This window comes from Marmota monax, unplaced genomic scaffold, assembly GCF_021218885.2.
Source record: "Marmota monax isolate L192 unplaced genomic scaffold, Marmota_monax_Labrador192_F-V1.1 WCK01_AAM20220418_F8-fsc00055, whole genome shotgun sequence".
NCBI classification, from domain to species: Eukaryota; Metazoa; Chordata; class Mammalia; order Rodentia; family Sciuridae; genus Marmota; species Marmota monax.
In genome coordinates this window covers 9,552,501-9,575,617 of record NW_026695205.1, presented here as the reverse complement: position 1 = coordinate 9,575,617, position 23,117 = coordinate 9,552,501, and the positions used below count along the sequence as shown (strand labels likewise).

Here is a 23,117-nt window from a genome sequence, read left to right as displayed (position 1 = left end):
AGAGCCACTCTTAGTGTTTTGGTTCTGTGGACAGAGTCACAGTGACATGTGCCTGCCCTCACAGTGGCATGCAGGTCGTTTTTCTCCCCTGCCCCTGTACTCTGCCTCGTCACCCCTCCCTGGCACCACTGATCTTTTACTGCGTCCAGGGTTCTGCGTTTCCAGAAAGTCCTTGGTTCGATGCCTCATAGCGCACAGCCTTCTCAGACTGGTGCCTTCCACGTGGCGCCCTCTCCCCAGGGTTCCAGACCCACTGAAGTGCTGAGGAACTTCCACTGTGTGCATGTGCCACAGGGCTCACGTGTCTGCTAGCGGACACTCTGTTACTTCCAGGTGGCCGCAGTTATGAACCCCTGTGAGGAGTCTTTGCGTGGATGTGACATTTCAGCTCCTTTGAGAAGATACCACGGGATGCGCTGTGGATTTCACTGCGAGAGTTTGTTTAGTTTTGTAGGAATCTGCCCAGCTTTCTTCCAAGGTGGCTGAGCCATCCTGCACCCCCACCAGCAATGACTGGGAGCCAGAGTTGCTCCACATCCTTGCTGGCCTTTGGAGGGATCAGAGTTCTGGATTTTGGCCACCTGAACAGGTGTTAAAGTGCCATCTCATTTTAGGCTGCACTTCCCTGACAACATGATGTGTAACATCTCTTCCTCTGCTTATTTGCCATCTGCATCTCTTCTTTGGTGAGTGACAAAGGCATTACAAGAAAACCATAGACCAATATGTCTGGTGAACATAAATGCAAAAACCCTCTACAAAATATTAGTATATTGAATCTAAAGAAAAAAGAATTATACTCCATGACTAAGTGGGATTTATTCCAGGTGCGCAAGGCCGGTTCAACATTTGGAAATCAATTAATATAATCCATCACACATTAGTAGGCTAAAGAAAAACGTCACATGATCATGATGGTGTAGATAGGTACAGGAAAAGCATTTGACAAAATCCAACACTCATGACAAAACTCTCAGTAAACTAGGAATACAGGGAAACTTGTTAAAATCAGTAAAGATTATTTAAAAAAAAGCTAACATCATACTTAATAGTGAGAATGTTATGTTTGGGTACAAAATGAAACCAGCTAAGGAGCTATGTTATGGGAAGGATGGAAATCACACAAAGAAGCAAACCCCGGGCTGGTGCACCAAATCCTTGAGTCCAACAACGGAACCAGCCCTTCAAGATTAAAGGAGGCCCTCATTATACAAAATACATATGTGAATATGTGAATTTGGTGTCAACATACCTTATATATAATCAGAGATATGATAAATTAAGGTATAATGGTGTATTAAGAATTGCAATGCAAAAATAAATAAATAAATAAAAAGATTAAAGGAGGCCATTTTATTATTTACTTTTTATTAAAAAAGTTCTTTTTGATACAGGAGACTGAACCCAGGGGTGCTTAACCACTGAGCCACTCTCTCAGCCTATTTTATTTTGAGACAGGGCCTTGCTAAGTTGCCGGGGCTGGCCTTGAACCTGCGATCCTCTGCTTCAGCCTCCTGGGATCAAGGGGTGTGCCGGGCTAAGGAGGCCATTTAGACTCTGTTTAGCAGGAAGTAGAGGTGACATTTGTGACTCTGAGAGGTACCAGATGTGCAAGTCACCACCATCACTGGCTGGGGGTGCTGAGGCTGACCGCTGACCGGCTGGCCCGTGTCTGTTCCGGGACCCCTCTGGTGCTTCACTGTGGCCAGTGAGGGTCATCACACACGGCAGTGTTCCACACTTCGGCCGACCTGGCTGTGTGTCTTGGTCGTGTGGCCTCTGCCTCCGTCTCCTTCCTGTGCCTGTGTGGCCCCTCCTGTCGTGCTTTCTTGCCTTGTGGTCTCTGCGCGATGGCTTCGGCTGGCCGTATGTCTCCTGTTCCCCAGGTTCCCTCTGCTGAGCCCCAGGTTTCAGAGTGCGCCTCGAGCTCAGGACCTTCCCTGACCCCCAGCCCGTGGTTTCCAGCCATCCTGTGTTCCCAGGGACATGGGCTGTGTCTGCCTCCGCTGGCTACGGTGTCCCCGGCACTGCGTGTACCAACCCATGGAGGGGAGAGACTTGGGCGCTGTGGTCCTTGGGGGGCTTTGGATGGACACGCACTTTTCCTTTCTCCTGTTGCCCCTCTTCACTTGAGGTCAGCACGTCGGTGTCCCCTGGTTAGTACATGAGGGCACGGTGGCAGTATGAAGGGTGGGGACATATTCCTGTCAGCATGGAGGGTCAGCTGTGTGTGTCATCCTCATCACAGCGACTACGTGGGGACTTAGAAAGATGGCATCACAGACTTCTGGAGCAGAAGTCACTTCTGTGTGATGTTTCTGGTAACAGATGTCAGCTCTCTGGGGCTCTGATGGTTAGGTTGCCAGGGGCTCTCAAAAATCTAACCTTTCAGACCTGGGTGGGGATCAGCTGTTGGCATGGGAGGGTATCGCAAAAGGCTCTTATGACATTGTGTTGGACCTGACCCAGACACTAATGAAAGAATAATCCTCCCCAAATCACCCCAAAGCTAGTAATCCCCAGGCTGCGTGTTGGTGATTAAAAAAGAAAGGTAAGAGCAGCTGTCTTTTTGTCCGGTTTAATTATGCCCAGGTCCCTGGGCGAGGGCTAATTTCCTGGTGGCCCTGGCTGTGGGTGGAGGACGGTGTTAGGTTTCTGCAGTCTGCGGGGACTGAATGTGCAGACGTGGATTCTGCCCTGCAGAGGCCTCAAGACCTGGGGACAGTCCTGGGGAGCTCAAGCAGGTGAGCTCAGGTTGCGTGGCTTTTAATTTCTGCCCTCTGAGCTGGAGACATGGGTCTCTGTGTGCCAGAGGACACGGCAGTGCTATCAGGTGTCAGCTAGGCCGCACACCTTAATTAACAGCTCATCACCCTCTGCCTCCCCTGCCTCCCACAACTGAAGCCGAGCAGCCACCAGGTCTGTGAGATGGACGTCAGGTTGTCAGGGGGAAGGGGAGCACTTAGCCCCTCACCCCTCCTGCAGGGTTCAAGGTCACAGAACTGGCACCTCCCAGTTCAGATATCCAGCTGTGTCCCAGGAGTGCTGGAGGCAGGCTGTGAAGTCTGTGAACTGGACTGTCCTCTGCCAGTGCCCTGCCCATGGTGAGCGCTCACTGCTCCTGGTGTGGAGAATGTCCTGTCCTTGGCCCAGTTGTCCAGCTGGATGTCTGAGCAGTCATCCTGGGTGCCTTCTCCTTTTAAAAGCCACCTTCAGTGGTGACCACTCCCATGGAGTCTACGTTGGGGCAGCTCTCACATCAGCCAAGCCCTTTCCTGCATCGTGCCCGTGGGGCCTCAACCCTCTCGAGGCTCCTGCAGCGGCCTCCCAGCCTCCCTGCCTCCCGGCCTTCCCTGCAGCTCGCCTCCTGCCCTGGAGGCCCTTTGATGGTGCAGACCTGGTCAGGCCGGCTGCTTGGTCAGATCATCCAGTGGTCCCTGGGCACCTCCTGGCTGGCCGTCCATCACTGATTCTCGAGGCTCACTTCCTATTGCTTCATTAGCGTCTCGGACCTCTTCTCGTTTTCCTAGGTTTACCTTTACCTGTCTGTGGTGACATGTCCTTAAGGCCACCTTTAACATGCTAGTTGCATTTCTCTGCTGTAACTGTCACAATGTCAAATGCTGTTAGCTATAAGCCAGCTGCCGCTGTGTCCTTGTCGCCTCTCCGGGTGTTCAGAGCCCCGTCATTCGGCTCAGCTTGCTGTCATCTGAACACTCAGAGCTTCTCTGCCTTGGGCCTTTTCTCCCCCAGAGTGAGCCAGGTGATGGGTCTCTGTGGCTTCCAGCTCAGCACAAGGTCTCCAGCTCTGACGGCCCTGGCCCTGCTGGAGTGGTGGGCTTTCTGGTCACCTCCTGAGGTGGCTCCACACCTAGAGTGACCTTGAGCCCTGCTGGAAGGGCCCCGCCCTGTGCCAGGAATCCCCTTTATGGAGTCAGAGGGCAATTGGGAGCTCTCTGGGACTTCTTTTGTGCTCCTCCTAGTGAAAAGGAACGATGGGGAAAGTATCGGCGACGGACACAGCTCACTTGAGGCAGAGTGCAGCCCACGTTATGTTCCTCTTTTCCATGGATCTCAATACTGAGATTCCTCCTGACATGGCAGCTCACGTGGCAGATACGGGCACATACAAGCCACAGCCTGGGAAGCAGTGTCCCCAGTGAGAGGTCCCCTGCTACAACCTGCCCCTCACTGGCTAGAGCTCTTGGTGTAGGAGACTAGAGAGGAACTCGTATGTAAGCCTGAGTGGCTGGGCTCTTGTAGGAATGAAACAGCTGCTTAGTGGGAGAAGTAGACAGGGAGCATGGGAGGAAGGGAGCTGGCCCACTCCTGGCTGGTAACCCTCGCCTGTCCATCATTCCTGGGCCTCCGCGGCAAAGGCTTCCTCTGACTCTCCTTCTCAGGATGCTTTGCCCAAGACCTCTTTGAACCGGGCCTGCAAGTGAGAGCCAGAAGTGCGCACAGATTCTCAGGGCAGGCTTCTGTGGAGTCTCCGCTTTGCCACAGTAGGAGGGCCTGGGTAGCAAGTGTCCTTCGAAGGGTTAAAGGACGGGAAAAGAGGGCCTGCCGTGCAGCCATGACCTGTGTCCTAATGGGGTGTGTGGGGAGGTCTGAGGGCTGGGACCCGCTGGTGAGCATCTGAACCAGCAGCAGAGGGGTGGAGGGTCTCATGAGGGGTGACAGAGCAGAGAGGAGGTGTTCCTAAACTCAGAAGGGTCAGCAGGGCCAGGATTTTAGGGGTTCCAGCCCTCCCACTGCCGTCCTAGGATTAACTCAGGACACACAGCTTCCTCACGATCGTGTGCATGAGGAGGTGTGTGTGTGTATTTTCATCCAGTTGCATTGATTTCTCTTGGGTGTGGGTTGTGGGCTGTTGTTTTATTTGACTTGACACTTTATTCAAAGTGCAGCCGTCCCACAATCTTGAGGAAGCATGGCTGTGCCGGGTTTCTCCCACCAGGGAGCTGTCCAGGTCGCAGTGAGTGAGCAGCGGAGGGTCCTGGGTCAGAGAAGAGGCAGCTCCTTGGGCTCAGATACGGCCTCACTGCTCCGGGCTGGATCCTGGGGAAGCCACTTCACCACCCTGAGCTCCCACCCCCTGGGATGGTTATAAGGAAGGGCTAAAGGAGACGTAAATGTGCTTAGCGCTTTTTATTCTTAAATTTTTTTTTTAACTTGTTGATGGGACTTTATTTACTTTTATGTGGTGCTGAGAATCGAACCACTGCCTCACACATGCTGGGCAAGGGCTCTACCACTGAGCCACAGCCCAGCCCAGCACTTCTTATTCTTGACCATGAGCACGACTTTAAAAAATTAGGTGTGAAGAAATAATTATAAATGTTCCTAAATGTTTATTGTCCAGAATTTTTATCTGAGTGTTTAAAATTATAAAAATGAAGAAGCAATGAATATAAAAGAAGATTGGAACATGACCTATTTATAAGATGAAATAATTTGCAAGGGTCAAAATAATAGTGGAAAAAATTATTCAATGACATGAGAAAATATTCTTTATACATTGAGTTAAATTTAAAAAAATAAATTGCAAAATAATATATCTAAAATAATAAATAAAATAATAAATAATAAATATAATATATAAAACATGATAATAATAAATAATAAATAAATACTAATAAATAAAATGATAAATCTTGTCAGTCTTTCATTTATTCACATGATTCACATGCTGGAAAAAAATTACAGGAAGGAAAAATAGCAATCACCTGCCCCCCCCCCCCCCAGAGGCCCTCACGTCCTCTCTTCCTACTGGGACTCCTGCCGGTCATCTCCAGACTTCTCCTTTCTCCTCGCTCTCTCGCTCCCTCCCTCTTACTTCATACTGGAGACTCAACCCAGGGCCTCCTTCATTCTGGGCAAGCACTCCACCCCTGAGCTGCATCCCAGGATTTCTTCTTACTTTTTTAATTTGTGAAAATGGGGTCAATAGTGCCTAATACTGTGGCCCAGTTTGTTCCACATTTTTACGGGTGCCTTGTAGTTGGTGGCACTATCGTGGTCGGGTCTGCTGTTGCATATTTGTCCCGCACACAATCCAACAGTAGGAATTGGCCAGTATCCCTCCCCAGCACTTCCTTATTCCATTTTGAGACAGGGTCTCCCGAAGTGGCCCAGGCTGGCTTTGAACTTGTGATCCCCTGCCTCAGCCTCCGGGAGCTACAGCATAGGCATGTGCCAGCACGCCCAGCTTGTCTCTAGACTTCTAAACACTGTATTTGTACTGCTATCTGTTGATTCTTTATATCACTGTCTTCCTAGTGAGGAAGATGATGATTTACCACTCTTCTTCTCTGTAATACTGGGTTCCCCTGCCTACATCACCCCAATTTCATAATTTTTATTAAATAAATATACAGTATTTATACTCTTAAAACTGTTTCTTTGATTGCATTTTTTTTCTTGGAGATATGTATATATATATATATATTTTTTCCTAGTAGTTCATAAAGGCTTCAGTTTTTTTCCTTGGTTCCTTTCAGAGTTTTAAGATGGTGCCTAAGATTTCTGAGTCCTGTGATGATTGTGCCTACATATTCCCTTCCCCTTGATCGATGGCAGGAACCCCAAATAGGATGGATGTCACTGCAATGATTTTGTTATATCTATTATGTAGTAAAAGGGCTTTTGTAGACATGATCAAGATTCCAAATCAGTTCACTTTGAGTTAAGGAAAAAGGACTAGCTTTGGTGGGTCTGACCTAATCTGGAGAACTCTTCAGCAGGACAAGAGGCAGCAGTTGTCCTAGCTTGGAGGAAGAAAGCCCACAGCCATTTCTGCTCTGTTGGTGGAGATGGGCAGCTCTAGGAACACAGGGTTGCAGTCCCACAACCAAAAAGTGCCGAGCAGCCCGGAAAAGGACCCAAGCCTCAGATGACATTTAGTACTGTGTGTCCACTAGTGCTGTGAGTGCATTAGTACTGTGTGTGCCTTAGTACTGTGTGTCCACTAGTGCTGTGAGTGCATTAGTACTGTGTGTGCCTTAGTACTGTGAGTGCTTTAGTACTGTGTGTCCACTAGTGCTGTGAGTGCATTAGTACTGTGTGTGCCTTAGTACTGTGTTGACTACGTACAGCCTTGTGAGGTCCAGAGTAGGACATCCAGCTGCACTGTGCCTGGATTTCCAACCCTGTCAACTGACATAATACAGATACGCTGTTTTAAGCTGCTACATTTGCAGCAATTTGTTAGGTAGTAATAGAAAACTAGCGCGTGTCAATCACTAACTGCACTGCTAGCTGTCCATCAAAGCTACATAAGCCTCCTGATAAAGTCAAACACATCAGGTAGCCCAGACACTTAAAAGAGACACTCCTCTTCCAGCCTTCCAGGTTCCTGCTTCAACCTGGCTGGCTGCTCTGCAGGTGAGCTACTCGGTTGTTACAGGCTGGACCCGTGGCTGGACTTGGGCCCAGTTGGTATTGGCACTGATATGACCCTCTGAGATGTCCAGGGAGCTGAGCCTGATCCTAGCTCCACAGTACAAAACTGGGGAACTGCCTTGGCCTGGAGACGCCGAGGTGTGGAAGGGCTCTGCTCTCTACAAGAGCTTATGTGCCCTGTCCGGGAGGCGGCTCTCGCGCTGCTCGAGGTGTGTGTGAATAGCGCTTCTCCAGCTTTGCACGTGTGCGTGGGAAAATCAGGCTGAGAACGGGCTACGAGAGTCCCACTCACCCAGGGTCACTGTCTATACCATCCTCGGCTCCGTGGAGACAGACCCTGGACTTTGTCTGCCTGGGGAGCTGCCCATCTCTCTCCACGCGCTCACCTCCTCCTGCCTGTCCTGGGTAAACCACGGCGGTCTCCTCGTTGCGGGGACACGGTGCCAGCCCAGGGGATGGGCAGTGCCAGGCAGGGCTGATTCTGGTGCTGGTTCCCCCACCCCAGCTCCCACCTTTGTCGGGTTGATGCTCTACACGCAGCCAGGTTAAGACACAAGAAGACCAAGCGGCTTTCCTGCTGCACACGCTCCACCGTTTGCTCTCACAGGAGGAAACCCCGCCCCTCTGTGGTGCCTGGTCAGCCTTGCCTGGCCGAGCACGTCCTTGCCCCTCTCTCGAGACTCGCTGGGCTCCTGCTGGTCCTTCCTGGCACAAGCTAGGCCTATCACATGTGGGTCCTGTCTTGGCAGTCCTCCTCATTGTTCCTTGATGAGCTCCCAGCTCCTACTCCTTGTCCCTTAGTACTGTGTGTCCAATAGTACTGTGAGTGCATTAGTACTGTGTGTGCCTTAGTACTGTGTGTCCACTAGTACTGTGAGGGCCTTAGTACTGTGTGTCCACTAGGACTGTGAGTGCATTAGTACTGTGTGTGCCTTAGTACTGTGTGTCCAATAGTACTGTGAGGGCCTTAGTACTGTGTGTCCACTAGTACTGTGAGTGCATTAGTACTGAGTGTCCACTAGTACTGTGAGGGCCTTAGTACTGTGTGTCCACTAGTACTGTGAGTGCATTAGTACTGAGTGTCCACTAGTACTGTGAGGGCCTTAGTACTGTGTGTCCACTAGGACTGTGAGTGCATTAGTACTGTGTCCACTAGTACTGTGAGTACATTAGTACTGTGTGTGCCTTAGTACTGTGTGTCCACTAGAACTGTGTGTACCTTAGTACTGTGTGTCCACTAGTACTATGAGTGCATTAGTACTGTGTGTCCACTAGTACTGTGTGTGCCTTAGTACTGTGTGTCCACTAGTACTGTGTGTGCATTAGTACTGTGTGTCCCTAGTACTGTGAGTGCTTTAGTACTGTGTGTCCACTAGTATTGTGAGTGCCTTAGTACTGTGTGTCCACTAGTACTGTGAGTGCTTTAGTACTGTTTGTCCACTAGTACTGTGACTGCATTAGTACTGTGTGTCCAGTAGTACTGTGTGTGCCTTAGTACTGTGTGTCCACTAGGACTGTGTGTGCCTTAGTACTGTGTATGCATTAGTACTGTGAGTGCCTTAGTACTGTGTGTCCACTAGTACTGTGAGTGCTTTAGTACTGTGTGTCCACTAGTACTGTGAGTGCATTACTGCTGTGTATCCACTAGTACTGTGAGAGCATTAGTACTGTGTGTGCCTTAGTACTGTGTGTCCACTAGTACTGTGTGTCCACTAGTACTCTGAGTGCTTTAGTACTGTGTGTCCACTAGTACTGTGAGTGCATTACTGCTGTGTATCCACTAGTACTGTGAGTACATTAGTACGGTTGTCCACTAGTACTGTGAGTGCCTTAGTACTGTGTGTCCACTAGTACTGTGAGTGCCTTAGTACCGTGTGTCCACTAGTACTGTGAGTGCCTTAGTACTGTGGGTAAAAACACACTTGTGTCTTCGGGGAATGGGGGATACCTCCCTCCTCCCTCCTGGAAGGCCACACTAGGCCGCGGGCTGTGTGAAGGGAAGAGCAGAACACCTTTTGGGACCAATGAGTAAAATCACTGTGCATAATGTGAAAGGTCTCTCTTACTGGAGCCGAGTGCTTTGCAGGGAGAATGATATGATACATACATATTTGAATCTCTCTGGCTGTGGGGGAAACAAGAAAAATCAAGGCTCTGGCTTCTAGGGAGCGAGGACATGGTTCAAAGCTCTTCTGCTTGTTGGAGGCAGATGGGGCCCTGGAGATGAGAAGGGTGGTGTGCAGGACCCTCGGGAGAGAGGTGGCCAGCGGGGACATCCTGCAGGAGGAGGCCTCACTCGTGCCTCTGCCCGGGCTCGGGGCACGCAGGTGTCCCCTTGCCCCCGGGATGGTGGGGCCTCTCGGCACGGTCTTCCACCTCCACAGACACGGTTCTTCTCTGGGGGCTCGGTGTCAGCGAGGGCACAGGAGCCGAGCTGGGGGCCCTGGTGCTGCTGTAGCGGGACAGCCTGGTGGCACCAAGTTGGCTGATTCCCCCGAGAACCTCTTCCCGTAGGTGCCACATGCCATGGTTTACATACAAACAGGATTTGCCTGATTGTTGCAGTCTGGGCCCGGAATAATTTTAATTAACGGGAAAATGGTCCTCAATACACCGATTAGACCTCTTCAGGTACAACAAGATAAAAGCCTGATAATTTGGATGGAGTACTCTTCTTAAACGGCTACTCCAGGCAGGGCGGCCAATGGGAGAGCCGGCTCCCTCCACCTGACCCAGTGAGTAATTAAGAGAGGGCTTTTTCTTCCCCACCTCTCCCCCTCCCTCCTCCCTGCTCCCCAATGAGGCTTAACAGGTTGGTGGTATAATTTGGGGACTTTACGGGGTGTCACACTAGGAGCTGAGGCAGGAGCCTGGGCGCCGCCCTCCCACTGCCCGGGCGCTGGCCAGCTGGGTTGAAAAGCGGGAAGGAGGAAGGAAGGGGTTAGAAGTGGGCAAGGTGCTGACAGCTCTCCGCAAAGTTTGAGAGGGCCGGTGCCATGAGTGAGCTGGGCACGCCGAGGACCAGCGACGGCACCGTCTCCCGCCTGCTCCATGTGGTGGAGAGTGAGCTCCAGGCGGGCAGGGAGAAAGGAGACCCCACCGAGAAGCAACTTCGCATCATCCTGGAGGACGCTCCCCTCTGGCAGAGGTTCAAGGAGGTCACTAATGAAATGATCGTGACCAAAAATGGCAGGTGAGTGTACCCTCTGCCCTGCCTGGGCGCACCCAGCTAGCAAGGGGGGGAGAGCCTTGTATATGGCAGAGGCGACCACTCTCGATTCAGAGGCACCGGTCTGATCAGACACACTCAGCTGTCCCCAGCCAACTTAATTAGTTCTCAGATCATCGGAGAAGTGAAAGATGAAGCCCCGGTCTTACATGTTTAAGTGGAGAAGTTCCAGGGGATTTCTGCAGAGGGGGGCGTGCCCCGTGGGAGGGGGCTGAGCGCTCCAGTATCAGAAAACAGCGCTGAGTTTTGACTGTGTCTCTGGAGCAGACCTGGGCTCCACCTCTGTTCAGAGAATCCGAAGTCCATTTTATTTGGAGGCTGAATGGTCTCCTCTTAAGTACAGCAAATTTTTGAAAAGTTGAAGAGTGGCAGCCAAAGGGTAGATGTAATCTCCTTGCCTGCCCCTCCGTCTGCTTCCCCCGCATGTGATCCGTGGAGTGTCCACTTGTGATGGTGTCTGTGATATGTGACAGTCGCGGCAGGCAGAGAGGTGAAGCCATAGGACACTGCCACAGGGAAAAGTCGCCTCCGTTTTTCTCACTGTAATCAATTAGGAATTAATGGAAATGGATCTCTGCTGGCATTTCTTGGATTCTATTAAATCTAGTCTGTTCCAAAGCTGTCAAGGTAATAGAAGCAGCTTTCACGTAGGAGAGGAGAAGCAAATCTTTTGAAATAAATCACATGGCCTTCCCTGGCTCCCAGCAGTCAGTGATGCTCACGCATCAGGTCCGCGAGGCACTGGAAGCCTCTTGAGCAGGGTTCCTCCGGACAGGGCTGTCCTTGTGCAAAATGCTTCCATTCCTGAAGTCTTGGCTTCTGGTTTCTTGATAAAACACAGCATAGAAAATTGACAATTCCTTGTCCAGAATTATGAGCTTGAAAGCTGTTGCACAAAGTTAAGGTGCTTCATGAAGAAAGTTATAGCAGAATCAAGGGCATTCCAATGAAGTGTGCTTATACCTTCAGCCTTGCTCTGTGTGACATTTTTTTTCTTTCTAAATGGGTCATGTACTTAAGACATATGGAAGATTAATAAATACATAAATTAATTAAAATTGATTTTAATATTTGTAATTGTAAGTACCCTATTCTGTCTCTTGATCTGTGTTTATATGTTATTTTTGGTCTCTTTGGTAGAGAAAAATATATAAAACATATTTTTTTAACATCAAGGAATCACTCCAATTTTTTAATTGGGAGAGCCGAGACCCCACCCAGTGCAGACCTGCTTCATAGTCACCAGTTTCTTTCTTCCAAAGATGAGCGATGATGTAATTGTAAGATCCTGACTGTGTCTGACCACAGGGAGAACTTGGTTTATAGATCTTCCTGTTTGTTGGGTCACACAGAAACCTAACTGCACTGTTTGGCTGTTCAAATGGCCCTACATTACAATAAAAATAGGTATAATCACTGATGAGAGTATAGTTCATCTATTTCAATAATGAATAAGTAATATATTTCTGAAGCATTGTAAAATGCAATGAAGTTATATCATATCAGAATGTACTTCTACCATGTAAGAAGAGGGTTTCTCACATTTTTCACCTAAATAAGATTTTTCCATATCTATAGTTTGCAACTCTCATCCGTGAAGTCATTTCGTGCCAACCCGGCGAAAGGTGCTGTCGGTAGGAGAAGCCCATTGAGGTCCAGGGGTCGGGCTGTCTGTTCCCTCCAGCAAATGAAATGCTTTTCTGAAATTCTCTTAGGGTCTCTGGACCCCTGAGGGTCAAGATTTTCCCAGGGGATAGAAAGTTCTCTTCATACTTTAGGTAAAGAGGGGAGACAGATCTGGGAGCCCTCTGTTCAGTCTCTCTGTTCTCTGAGCCATTTCCTCTAGAAGCACCTGTCCCTCCCCGTGGACACGTCTGCTGGGTCTCATCTTCTTGCTCCCTTTTCCTTCTTCCTTCTGGTCATTTCTCCCATGTCACTTGTTCTTCTCTGGCAGAGGCCCCGCTGCTTCTCCTGCAGATCCCCCCCTGCAGGACCTCGGGAGCCCGCCTACACTGGGCGGTGCCCTGCCTGGGGAGAAGAGTGTTGTCCCCAGCCCAGACGTCTCCCGGCTCATTCCTGCCTGGCTCTGCAGGACCGCCGACTCTGTGGGTTTTCCAAGAGCTTCAGCCGGGGGGTACTCAGTCGGGGAACAGTGGGAACGGCCGATCTGGGCCCGCGGGAGAGCCGAGACCCCACCCAGTGCAGACCTGCTTCATGGTCACCACGAGGAGCCTGTCTCTGACATGGAGGGGACGTGGTGAAGACAGGGTTTTCCCTGGGAAGCTCCCTATTACCCCCAGAAGCTGGGTCCTGATGGGACCCCACCTCCCTACCCCCAGCCTCTTCCCTCCCTCCAGCACCACCCACTCCTCCCTCCACCACCACCCACTCCTCCCTCCAGCACCACCCACTCCTCCTCCCTCCAGCACCACCCACTCCTCCTCCCTCCAGCACCACCCAGTCCTCCCTCCAGCACCACCCAGTCCTCCCCTCCAGCACCACCCACTCTTCCCCTCCAGCACCACCCACTCCTCCCTCCAGCACCACCCACTCCTCCCTCCAGCACCACCCAGTCCTCCCTCCAGCACCACCCAGTCCTCCCCTCCAGCACCACCCACTCCTCCCTCCACCACCACCCAGTCCTCCCTCCAGCACCACCCACTCCTCCCTCCACCACCACCCACTCCTCCTCCCTCCAGCACCACCCACTCCTCCCTCCAGCACCACCCAGTCCTCCCCTCCAGCACCACCCATTCCTCCCTCCAGCACCACCCACTCCTTCTCCCTCCAGCACCACCCAGTCCTCCCTCCAGCACCACCCAGTCCTCCCTCCACCACCACCCAGTCCTCCCTCCAGCACTACCCAGTCCTCCCTCCAGCATCACCCATTCCTCCCTCCACCACCACCCACTCCTCCTCCCTCCAGCACCACCCAGTCCTCCCTCCACCACCACCCACTCCTCCCTCCAGCACCACCCACTCCTCCCTCCAGCACCACCCACTCCTCCCTCTACCACCACCCACTCCTCCTCCCTCCAGCACCACCCAGTCCTCCCCTCCAGCACCACCCAGTCCTCCCCTCCAGCACCACCCAGTCCTCCTCCCTCCAGCACCACCCAGTCCTCCTCCCTCCAGCACCACCCACTCCTCCCTCCAGCACCACCCACTCCTCCCTCCACCACTACCCAGTCCTCCCTCCAGCATCACCCAATCCTCCCCTCCACCACCACCCACTCCTCCTCCCTCCAGCACCACCCACTCCTCCCTCCACCACCACCCACTCCTCCCTCCACCACCACCCAGTCCTCCCTCCAGCATCACCCAGTCCTCCCTCCACCACCACCCACTCCTCCTCCCTCCAGCACCACCCAGTCCTCCCTCCACCACCACCCAGTCCTCCCTCCAGCACCACCCAGTCCTCCCCTCCACCACCACCCAGTCCTCCCTCCAGCACCACCCAGTCCTCCCCTCCAGCACCACCCACTCCTCCTCCCTCCAGCATCACCCATTCCTCCCTCCACCACCACCCACTCCTCCTCCCTCCAGCACCACCCACTCCTTCTCCCTCCAGCATCACCCACTCCTCCTCCCTCCAGCACCACCCAGTCCTCCCTCCAGCATCACCCAATCCTCCTCCCTCCAGCACCACCCAGTCCTCCCTCCACCACCACCCACTCCTCCTCCCTCCAGCACCACCCATTCCTCCCTCCAGCACCACCCAGTCCTCCCCTCCAGCACCACCCAGTCCTCCCTCCACCACCACCTAGTCCTCCCCTCCAGCACCACCCACTCCTCCTCCCTCCAGCACCACCCACTCCTCCCTCCAGCACCACCCAGTCCTCCCTCCAGCACTACCCACTCCTCCCTCCAGCACCACCCAGTCCTCCCTCCAGCACCACCCACTCCTTCTCCCTCCAGCACCACCCACTCCTCCCTCCAGCACTACCCAGTCCTCCCCTCCAGCACCACCCACTCCTCCCTCCATCACTACCCACTCCTCCCTCCAGCACCACCCAGTCCTCCCCTCCAGCACCACCCACTCCTCCCTCCAGCACCACCCACTCCTCCCTCCAGCACCACCCACTCCTCCCTCCACCACCACCCACTCCTCCCTCCAGCACTACCCAGTCCTCCCTCCAGCACCACCCACTCCGCCCTCCAGCACAAGTCCTCATCTCTGCCCCCCTTCTTCCTGCAGACCTCCGTCTGCCCCCAGGAGATGGGAAAGCTGGAAAGCCTCCTGGCAGCAGGAGCCAAAGGAGCCAAGGGTGCGGCAGGGACCCCGTCATCCCCAGCTGGTGTTCACCTGCCACACCCCCTTCTCCCTCCCTCCCTGCCTGCTGGCTGATTTACATTTCTAAACCTCTCAAAGACTGGGAATTCTCTGTGTTTTAGAAAGAAAATGGAAAAAACCAGCTTGCTTAGAAGTACAGTTTGACCCTGAAGACAAAGCCTGGCCTGAGAGGTGACCACAGGTAGCTAGTGTCCCTAGAGGATGCGCCAAGGTGATGGTGAGCCCAGAGGGAGGGGGAGTGAAATGGAGATGACCCTGGCTCAGAGGCGGTCTCAGATCTGCTCACTCCTCCTTACAAATGGAGATTAAAGGTCCACACCAGGTCCTAGCATCCAGCGGGGGACAAGGAAACAAGAAGAATTATAAAGTTCTTGGCAAACGAGTACTGAAGAGCGACTGGCCCTTGGACCCTCTTTCAGGTGTTCTCCTACCAAGAGGAGGGACTCTCGCTTCGTGTTTGTTAATAGTTAGTTGTGGTATAATTCCCAGAACACGAATCGTCCACTTGGAGTGTACAGGCCAGTGCTGTTTGGTGGATCCACAGAGTTGTGCGTCCATCTCCACAATTCACTTTAACACATGCTCATTGCCCCCAAAGGAACCTGCACCCCACCACACTCCCCCACCCCAGGGACCACAGGTCCACCTTCGGACTCTGTGGCCTTCCTGCCCTGGACACACCAGGTCAGTGCCCCCCAGTCTGTGATGCTTCATGGGTGCTGGTTTCCAGGCTCACCGGGTGGCAGTGCCTGGCAGCACTTCATTCCTGCCTGGGTAGCACTTCCTGGTGTGGGCAGGGCACCTCCTGCCCTGGGCACAGTTGCGGGGCTGCAGGGCTTGGGTTTCTGCCTTTCTCAGTTGTGATGCTGCTGCTATGAACACATCTGCATGCGTTTTTGTGAAGGCCTTTTCATTTTTCCTGGGCACATGTAGGCGTGGATGCAGGTGGGATCGCCACTCCATGTCATCGGGCAAGCTGCCCACTGTTCCCAGGGTGACTGCGCCACCTCACGCGCCCAGCAGTGAGGCCCGCGGGTTGGTCCGGTTTCTTGGCAGCCTCACCAGTTGTTGGTCCTGGTTCTCTCTCAGCCGGCCCCCGGCGCTGCCTCTGCAGTTGTGGCTTGTGTTTCTGGTGGCTGGTGACGTGCAGCATCTTCGTGGAGCTCCAGAGACGTGGCGCAGAATGGAGGGAGGGCCCGGGCGCCTCTCTCGCCAAGCACTGGAGGGTCCCGCCAGTCTCTGGCTGCATGGAGCTGAGGGACAGGAGGGCCTCCCACCCTGGGGGGGCTGGGATCTGCAGACCCCTTCCTGTGCTCAGCCACACGGGCTTCCTCTTTCATCCTCCCAGCCGGCCAGTCAGGGCCCAGGGGCTGTGTGCCGGCTGCTCCTGTGGCCCGGGGCACCTCCGTGGGGTCCTGCGTGACCCATCCTGCTCCCTGTGTAGGTCTTGGCTCCAGCGTGGATTCTGAGCCGACCTAAGGCCCTTCCACAGCCGCTAACGTGCCCTCGTCCCTTAGCCCCCCCGCACGTGACCCCACTCATTGTGGTTCCTGGCTAGAGGGTCCTCGTACTCTTGTAATCTAAACTGAAACACTAGAAGCAACGAGAACTCACTCACGTTTTTTTAACATGTGAATGCTATGGAGGCTTTATCCATGATTATCCCAAACTAAATCCATCCAGTGTCCTCCGCTGGGTGAAAGGGTGAGCAAGGAGGGTCCACCTCGCGGGACACCCCTTGCAATAAAGATGAGGACCCACTGGGACACACTGACTGTGCCTCCCTGGGCGTCCTGTGTGTTATGTGGTGAAGGTCAAGTTTACCTAAGGGCAGGCACGAGGACACCCGAGGATGGACAGGCTCTTCTGCATCTGTTTTTGGAGTGATTTTTGTTAGTGCATTAGGGTTCCCCAAACTCGTGGGTCTGTTTCGACTCGCTCATAAATGCGTCTGACATGGTTTGCTCCATTCCAGTCCCGGGGCTGCCTCCTCCCTCCCCTCTGCCCGTGGTCTCCCTCTGCCCGTGGTCTCCCTCTGCCCGTGGTCTTCCTCCTGTGGACTCGTTTTCCCTGGTGCATCACAGCTGTGCATGGATGTGGGCTCGTCCTGGCACACTCGTCCTGGCACACTCGTCGTGCTGGCACACTCATCCCCACACACTCGTGCATGCAGGTAAAGTCACTTGGTCGATTCCATCCTGTTTTGAGCTGTCTTCTTTGTTAGGAGGTAAGCTTTGTGAGCAGGACACTAGGTCTGTGATTGTCACTGAGTCCCCACTAGAACAGGTCCTGGCCTGGAGCAGGTGTTTGGAACTCAGTCATTAAATGAGAAGATAAATCTCCATTAGGTACTGAGATTTGGGAAAACATTGAGGGGACTCTTCCTTTTACTGTGGCCCAAATTATTAACTTTCTAGAAGTCTCAAAAAAGAGTGGAAAATAAGGTGCCGTTAACACAATAAGGAGAAGACCGTGGGGTACAGCCAACACCCTGTGCCCCCATCCCTGAGGGCCTCAGCTAGAAAACTGGCCAACTAACAAGTATCTGTGCCCTTGGGGTGGGACTGAGGCTTGGATTAGAACACATAGAAGTGCAGCACATCACCATTAGCATCAGAAAAGCCATCCTGGTCACACTGTCCCTAAGTTCTAAGCTGGACCTTCTGGAACTCTCTGCTTGACGTGTGGAAACACAGCGCACTGTGGAGCATGAGCAACTAGCTGCACGGGCCCCCCTCCGGCTCCTCAGGGCGGGACCCTCTCTTTCAGAGCTACCTCTGTGGTTCATTCTATGGAGAAAACCTTTGGCATTTTTACATCTCAGTGTGTGAAATGCCAATGATAACCATGTCATTCTTGTGTTTTTTGTAATAAAGTAAAGTACTTTGGCACTTTATAAAAACCACAGGACTCCAAAGACAGGCCATTTCTCTGTGTACCTCCTGCAAACCAGCCAGACTCCTGGCTGTCACAATGACCCTACACTGTCCCCACGATGATTTCTGATGCCCACTTTTATGATTTTTGCAAATGACCTTTGTGCTTTCACATGCTTTCTGTCGCCTACCCTTGGTCCATACTATTAAGATCATTGAAAACTTTATATAGCACAAGGGAAGAGTCTAATACCAAGAGAAAGCAATAAAAGAAAAATTTTCTGTTGAAGAAAGAACAAAAGAGAATACATCAGGGAGGATTTGAAGCCACAGGCAGCCTGGGGTGGCCAGGCTGGTTGACAGGAAGTGCAGCCGCCCCGTCCTGTGGGGAGAGAGGCGAAGCCGGATTCTCTAGCGTGGACTCTGGTGCATCCTCGGGTGCATCCCCCCTAAATTCCATTCAGTTCATGCACCTGGCAGGGCAGTTCATGCACAGGTGCCTGTTTAACTAGGTTTTTCCTTCTTCTTGAACTCACCAAGACAGCCTCATGAACTCATTGCAAGAACTTGTTAATTCTCCAGTGCTCGCTCCAGCGCCTGCACCTAACGAGCTTGGAAGTGCTGTCACACCGGCCCTGAGGTGGCAGCCTGCTTCCCTCCAGGATCTTACCTTAGGTGGGGACTTTGGCAGCTGGAAGAGCAAAGGATCCACCGACTCTGCCTCCCTCCTGCCTGGCTGGCAGCAGCTTCTGCCCCCGCTTTTCTTTCTGGTGACAAGAAGTCTGGGTAGAATGGGTGTGACCGTGGAGGTCCTCTGGGGGGTGAAAATGCTCTGGAATCAGAAGCCAGCCACCTGGGTAGTTTCTCCAAAGACTGTGAGAGGAAACTTGTTGGTGCCATTCTGGGGAGTGGGAAGGATCGGAGCATCTAGACCTGCATATGGGGATTGTGCTGCTCAAACACAGATCCCCACAAAATGCCCCAAAGATGGCTCCCTGCCGCAGGGGCTCAGGGTGTGTGCAAGCCCGTAGCTCATCCACACTCACGGGAAAAGCCTGTTAGGGGCTCTGGGGAGTCTGGGGGAGCGGAGCCTGTCCACCTGCGGCAGGAGCCTCTCACGTACCTGCTACCAGGTGTTGCTCTAAGTGCCACCACCAACCCCTACTCAGAAAGGAGGCCTTGAGGCCTCGAGGGAAGGGCTGTGTGGCCTCCGCAGGGGGCGGGTCCTGGAAGAGAGCCCTCTGTGGCCGTGGCATTTGATGGCCCACCTTCCCCCCAGGTCCCTCCTCTCCGGGTTCCTCCGAGTCCTTTGGAGTGGACACGGCACTTGAAAGTCAGACCCCAATATCAAAAGGGCTTGTGGAAGGAGGCTCTAGTGGGACTGGAGCCGGGGGCAGGGCCCCATGACGGGCCTCCCTTCCAGGCCACTCTATGGGACGTCTCAGCACTGAGACCCGGGCAGGGCCGGGGTCCCTCGACATCCCCCCTGTGGCTCAGCGCCTTTCCCTTTTGTCTTTAGACGGATGTTTCCTGTTCTAAAGATCAGCGTCACAGGACTGGACCCCAATGCCATGTACTCCCTCCTGCTGGACTTTGTCCCCACGGACAGCCACCGCTGGAAATACGTCAATGGGGAGTGGGTACCCGCGGGCAAGCCAGAGGTCTCCAGCCACAGCTGCGTCTACATCCACCCCGACTCCCCCAACTTCGGGGCCCACTGGATGAAGGCTCCCATCTCCTTCAGCAAAGTGAAGCTGACCAACAAGCTCAACGGAGGTGGGCAGGTACGGCCGCCCCCAGCGCCGATGGAGAACTATCAAGGGTGCATTTAGGCAATTAGAGGGGTCTTCACCAGCCTCTTCTCCCACAGAAGCCAATTATTCCCTGGAGTCCAAAAGTAAACAGGAATAAACAGCTCTTAATTGGTGCTTTCAGTTTTTAATGGACTTCCTGCTGTGGAGAGGGAGGAGAGAGGGCCTGGTTCACTTAATCATCAGGCCTCCTTTCAGAGTTTTGTCTTGTGCGCTGCTTTCACGCAGCCCTGGGGGGGGAGATGTTTGTGGGTACGGGGTTTTGTTCATCTCTCTCCCCTTTTTTGGTGTAAGTGGCATGTTGGCAATAGACAAATACCTTAATAAAAAGCTGCTCCTAAATGAAATAATTACTTCCTCGGCTTGGGCATTACGATAATTATCAATAGAATATTGAATCAGCTCAGGTTTTTCAGAAAAAAAAGTAATCATAACAAACCTTAAATAAGGAAGGCTTTATTTAAGGTGCTCCAATTAGAATAAACAGGGGTTGGAGGCTTGTTTCTCTGGACTTGTGTGGTGGGATTGTGCCTCCTAGGCAGGGGAGGCTGCTGGGGCCTGGGAGGGCAGGAGGGGAGGCTGCCCCACTCCCTGCTTTCTTCAGCCTGTGCCCTGAGCTGTTGCCGCCTCTGTTCTCTGTGCTCAGCACAGTCCTGTTGGAGGAGAAGCCGGCAATGCCACCCAAGTCTTTGTGACATCCCAAGGTTCCCGTTCTTTATTAAATCAGGACACTGAAAAGTGGAGTGTTGCTGCCTACCAGATTTCACAGTGGGACTTTCAATACCCTTCATTGGAATCATAAAGGAGGGGTTACAGTAACCACCAGATGCCAGACGTCCTTAGCCTGTTAGTCACTTATAAAACAGCCACTGTCAACATTTTGAGTTATTAGATTTCTTTCTTTTTTAAAATATTGGATTTCATTTTTTATTAATATTTTTATTAATAGTTATGACAGCGGAATGTGTTACGATTCATACGTACATATAGGTGTACATATAGAGCACACGGTTTCATGTCTCTGGTTGTCCACAAAGTACATTCACACCAGTTCCTGTCCTCATACATGGACTTTGGATAATGATGTCATGGGTTAGAGATGAGGTGGAATGTGATGGGCATCATCGTCCAGAGTTATCGGGTTTCTTCACGTGAAAAGAAAAACATGCTGTAATGGACCGAAATCCACATTGTGCTGAAAACAGGGGGGGAAGAAGGGAGGGGGACAGAATGCCAGGCACGCAGGGGCCACTCCTCCCGGGCCCCCTCCCCTGACCCCTGCAGAAGGGCTTGTGTCACATTCCCCAGGAGCCTCTGAGAAACCTCCCAGGTGGGGTGCAGCTCCGGGGACCCGGGACTTGGCCTGGGTGTCCCTGACTTGGGTGGGTCCTGATCCTATAGGCCATCAGGACACACAGGGCCGGGTCCCCAGGACACGCGGGACTCGGCGTGGCCTCTCTGACCTTCTCCCCCCACAGATAATGCTGAGCTCCCTGCACAAGTACGAGCCCCAGGTCCACATTGTGCGCGTGGGAGGCGCCCACCGCATGGTCACCAACTGCTCCTTCCCAGAGACCCAGTTCATAGCAGTGACTGCCTATCAGAACGAGGAGGTAAGTGTGTGTGTGCCGTCATGGCCAGGAGTGTGACAGAGGGCGAGGGGCATCCTTTAGTGCCACAAGCCAGCTGGGTGGAGCCGAGTCCCCCAGGGTTCAGAGCTCTGCAGCCGAGGTGAAGCCACACAGGGGGCAGCTGCCCTCCTGTCCCTCCTGTGTGTTGGTCACCTTTCTGTCACTGTGGCAAACGACCAAGGGGAAAGGCAAGGGGAAGTGAAGAGGAAAGGTTGATTTCGGCTCGCAGTGGTGGAGTGCCACCCATGAGGGAGTGACCCTCTTTGCTGTGGGTCTGGCAGCACGTGGCAGGGGTTGGTGGCAGCACAAAACCATTCATGGAGCAAGAATGAGTGTGGGGGGGGTCAGGGTACCGCACTCTCAAGGGCAGGTCCAAGTGGCCTGCAGCCCTCCCACTAGGCCCACCTCCGAGGGGCTCCCAACAGGGCCATGCAGGGGCCAAGCCTCGCCACATGGGCCTTGGGGACCCTTGAATCCAAGGACCACCAACACACCTCTCCTGGTGCTAAGAAGACCGTGTGTGCTACCAAACCCCAAGCTCTGTGGAACTCAGGGCCTTTGTCTTGGGTCCCCGAGGTACTGCACAGAGCTGGACCTGCAGGAGGGTGCGGTGCGTGGGCCAGGACTGCCAGCTCTGCTCCAGAAGCAGGTCTGAGGGACCAACCTGAGCGCACTGTCCCTGGGGTTCTAGGACGCGCCTGTCCTGCCAGTTCTTCCTCCCCAGTGTGCTGGGCTGCTCCCAGGTCCTGCAGCTGGAACGCTGAGTAGTCAGGAGTCCACTGACGTCCTCCCGGGGTTCCCAGGCCTGCGGGGCACCAGGAGCACCGGGAGCACTGAGTTCTTTCTGATAAAAGTTATAGAAAATAAAAGATAATCAGCATCTATTTAAAAAGCATATAATAACATAGTGTAGAAATACATAAGGTAAAAATGAGAAAATAAGAGGTGAAAGTGCAGTTTTTCTTTTTTCTTTGGAATCCTATTCCCCACAAGCATTACAGATAATAGCTTAAAGTGTGTTTTTTGCACACACTTATTATGCATATATAAATACATATACATATATAAATATATATACAAAAATGTAAATTGGCTCATCATATATATTAGTTCAAAGAATTCTTTTTAAAAATTTAGCAGTGTTTATGGGTATCTTTCTGCATTTGAGCATGTGTTCCCTTGAGCAATGCTAGCAATGTTCAATTGAAGGGTGAACCATATTTCTTTTTTTTTTTTAATTTATTTCTTACTTGTAGCTGGACACAATACCTTTATTTTATTTATTTTTATGTGGTGCTGAGGATCGAACCCCGGACCTTGCACATGTTAGGCAAACAATTAACCATTGAGCCACAACCCAGGCCAGTGAACTCTATTTCATTAATCAGCCCCTCCAATGGTTGTTTAGGTTGTTTTCAGTTGTTTTATTTTCTGTTGTAAATAATGCTGTGATGCATATCCTGGGGTATCTACTGTTGTTTACTTGCATGGGATGACCTCTCAGGAAGGGCATTTTTCTGTTGAGGGGAGTGTATGTTAGGATTTTAACGAGGGTGCCGAATTTCTTCCCTCAAAAGAGCATCTCCATTGATAGCCCCCCAGCAACACCATTATCAACAGTCATTGTATCTTCTTGTTCTTCTTGTTGTTGTTGTTGTTTTAATCTGCATTTTTGTATTTGGAAGCATAAAAGAAAAATTTTGGGCTCCCATCCATCCAACTAAGGGTCTCCAAAGGTGATGCTTAGAACATACAGTTTAAAAAGTTTCCCTAGAGAAATCTGGTGCTCATCATCAGATCTGGAAACCAGAGTCTTAGTGCCACAGCTGAAGTGAAGCGGCAGGTTGACTCACGGCCCAGACACGCAGAGAA

General features: G+C 52.4%; 1 protein-coding gene across 1 annotated transcript in view; it reads left to right on the top strand.

Annotated features, from left to right (window-relative positions):
* Positions 1 to 10,362: 10,362 nt before the first annotated feature.
* Tbx19 (T-box transcription factor 19) overlaps positions 10,363 to 23,117 on the top strand; it is a 26,548-nt gene continuing 13,793 nt past the window's right edge. Inside the window, exons 1-3 of the mRNA XM_046430125.2 lie at positions 10,363 to 10,597; positions 19,323 to 19,587; positions 21,093 to 21,227. Coding sequence (XP_046286081.1) covers positions 10,401 to 10,597; positions 19,323 to 19,587; positions 21,093 to 21,227 — 597 coding nt within the window. The 5' untranslated portion in view covers positions 10,363 to 10,400. The remainder of the gene's footprint in view (positions 10,598 to 19,322; positions 19,588 to 21,092; positions 21,228 to 23,117) is intronic.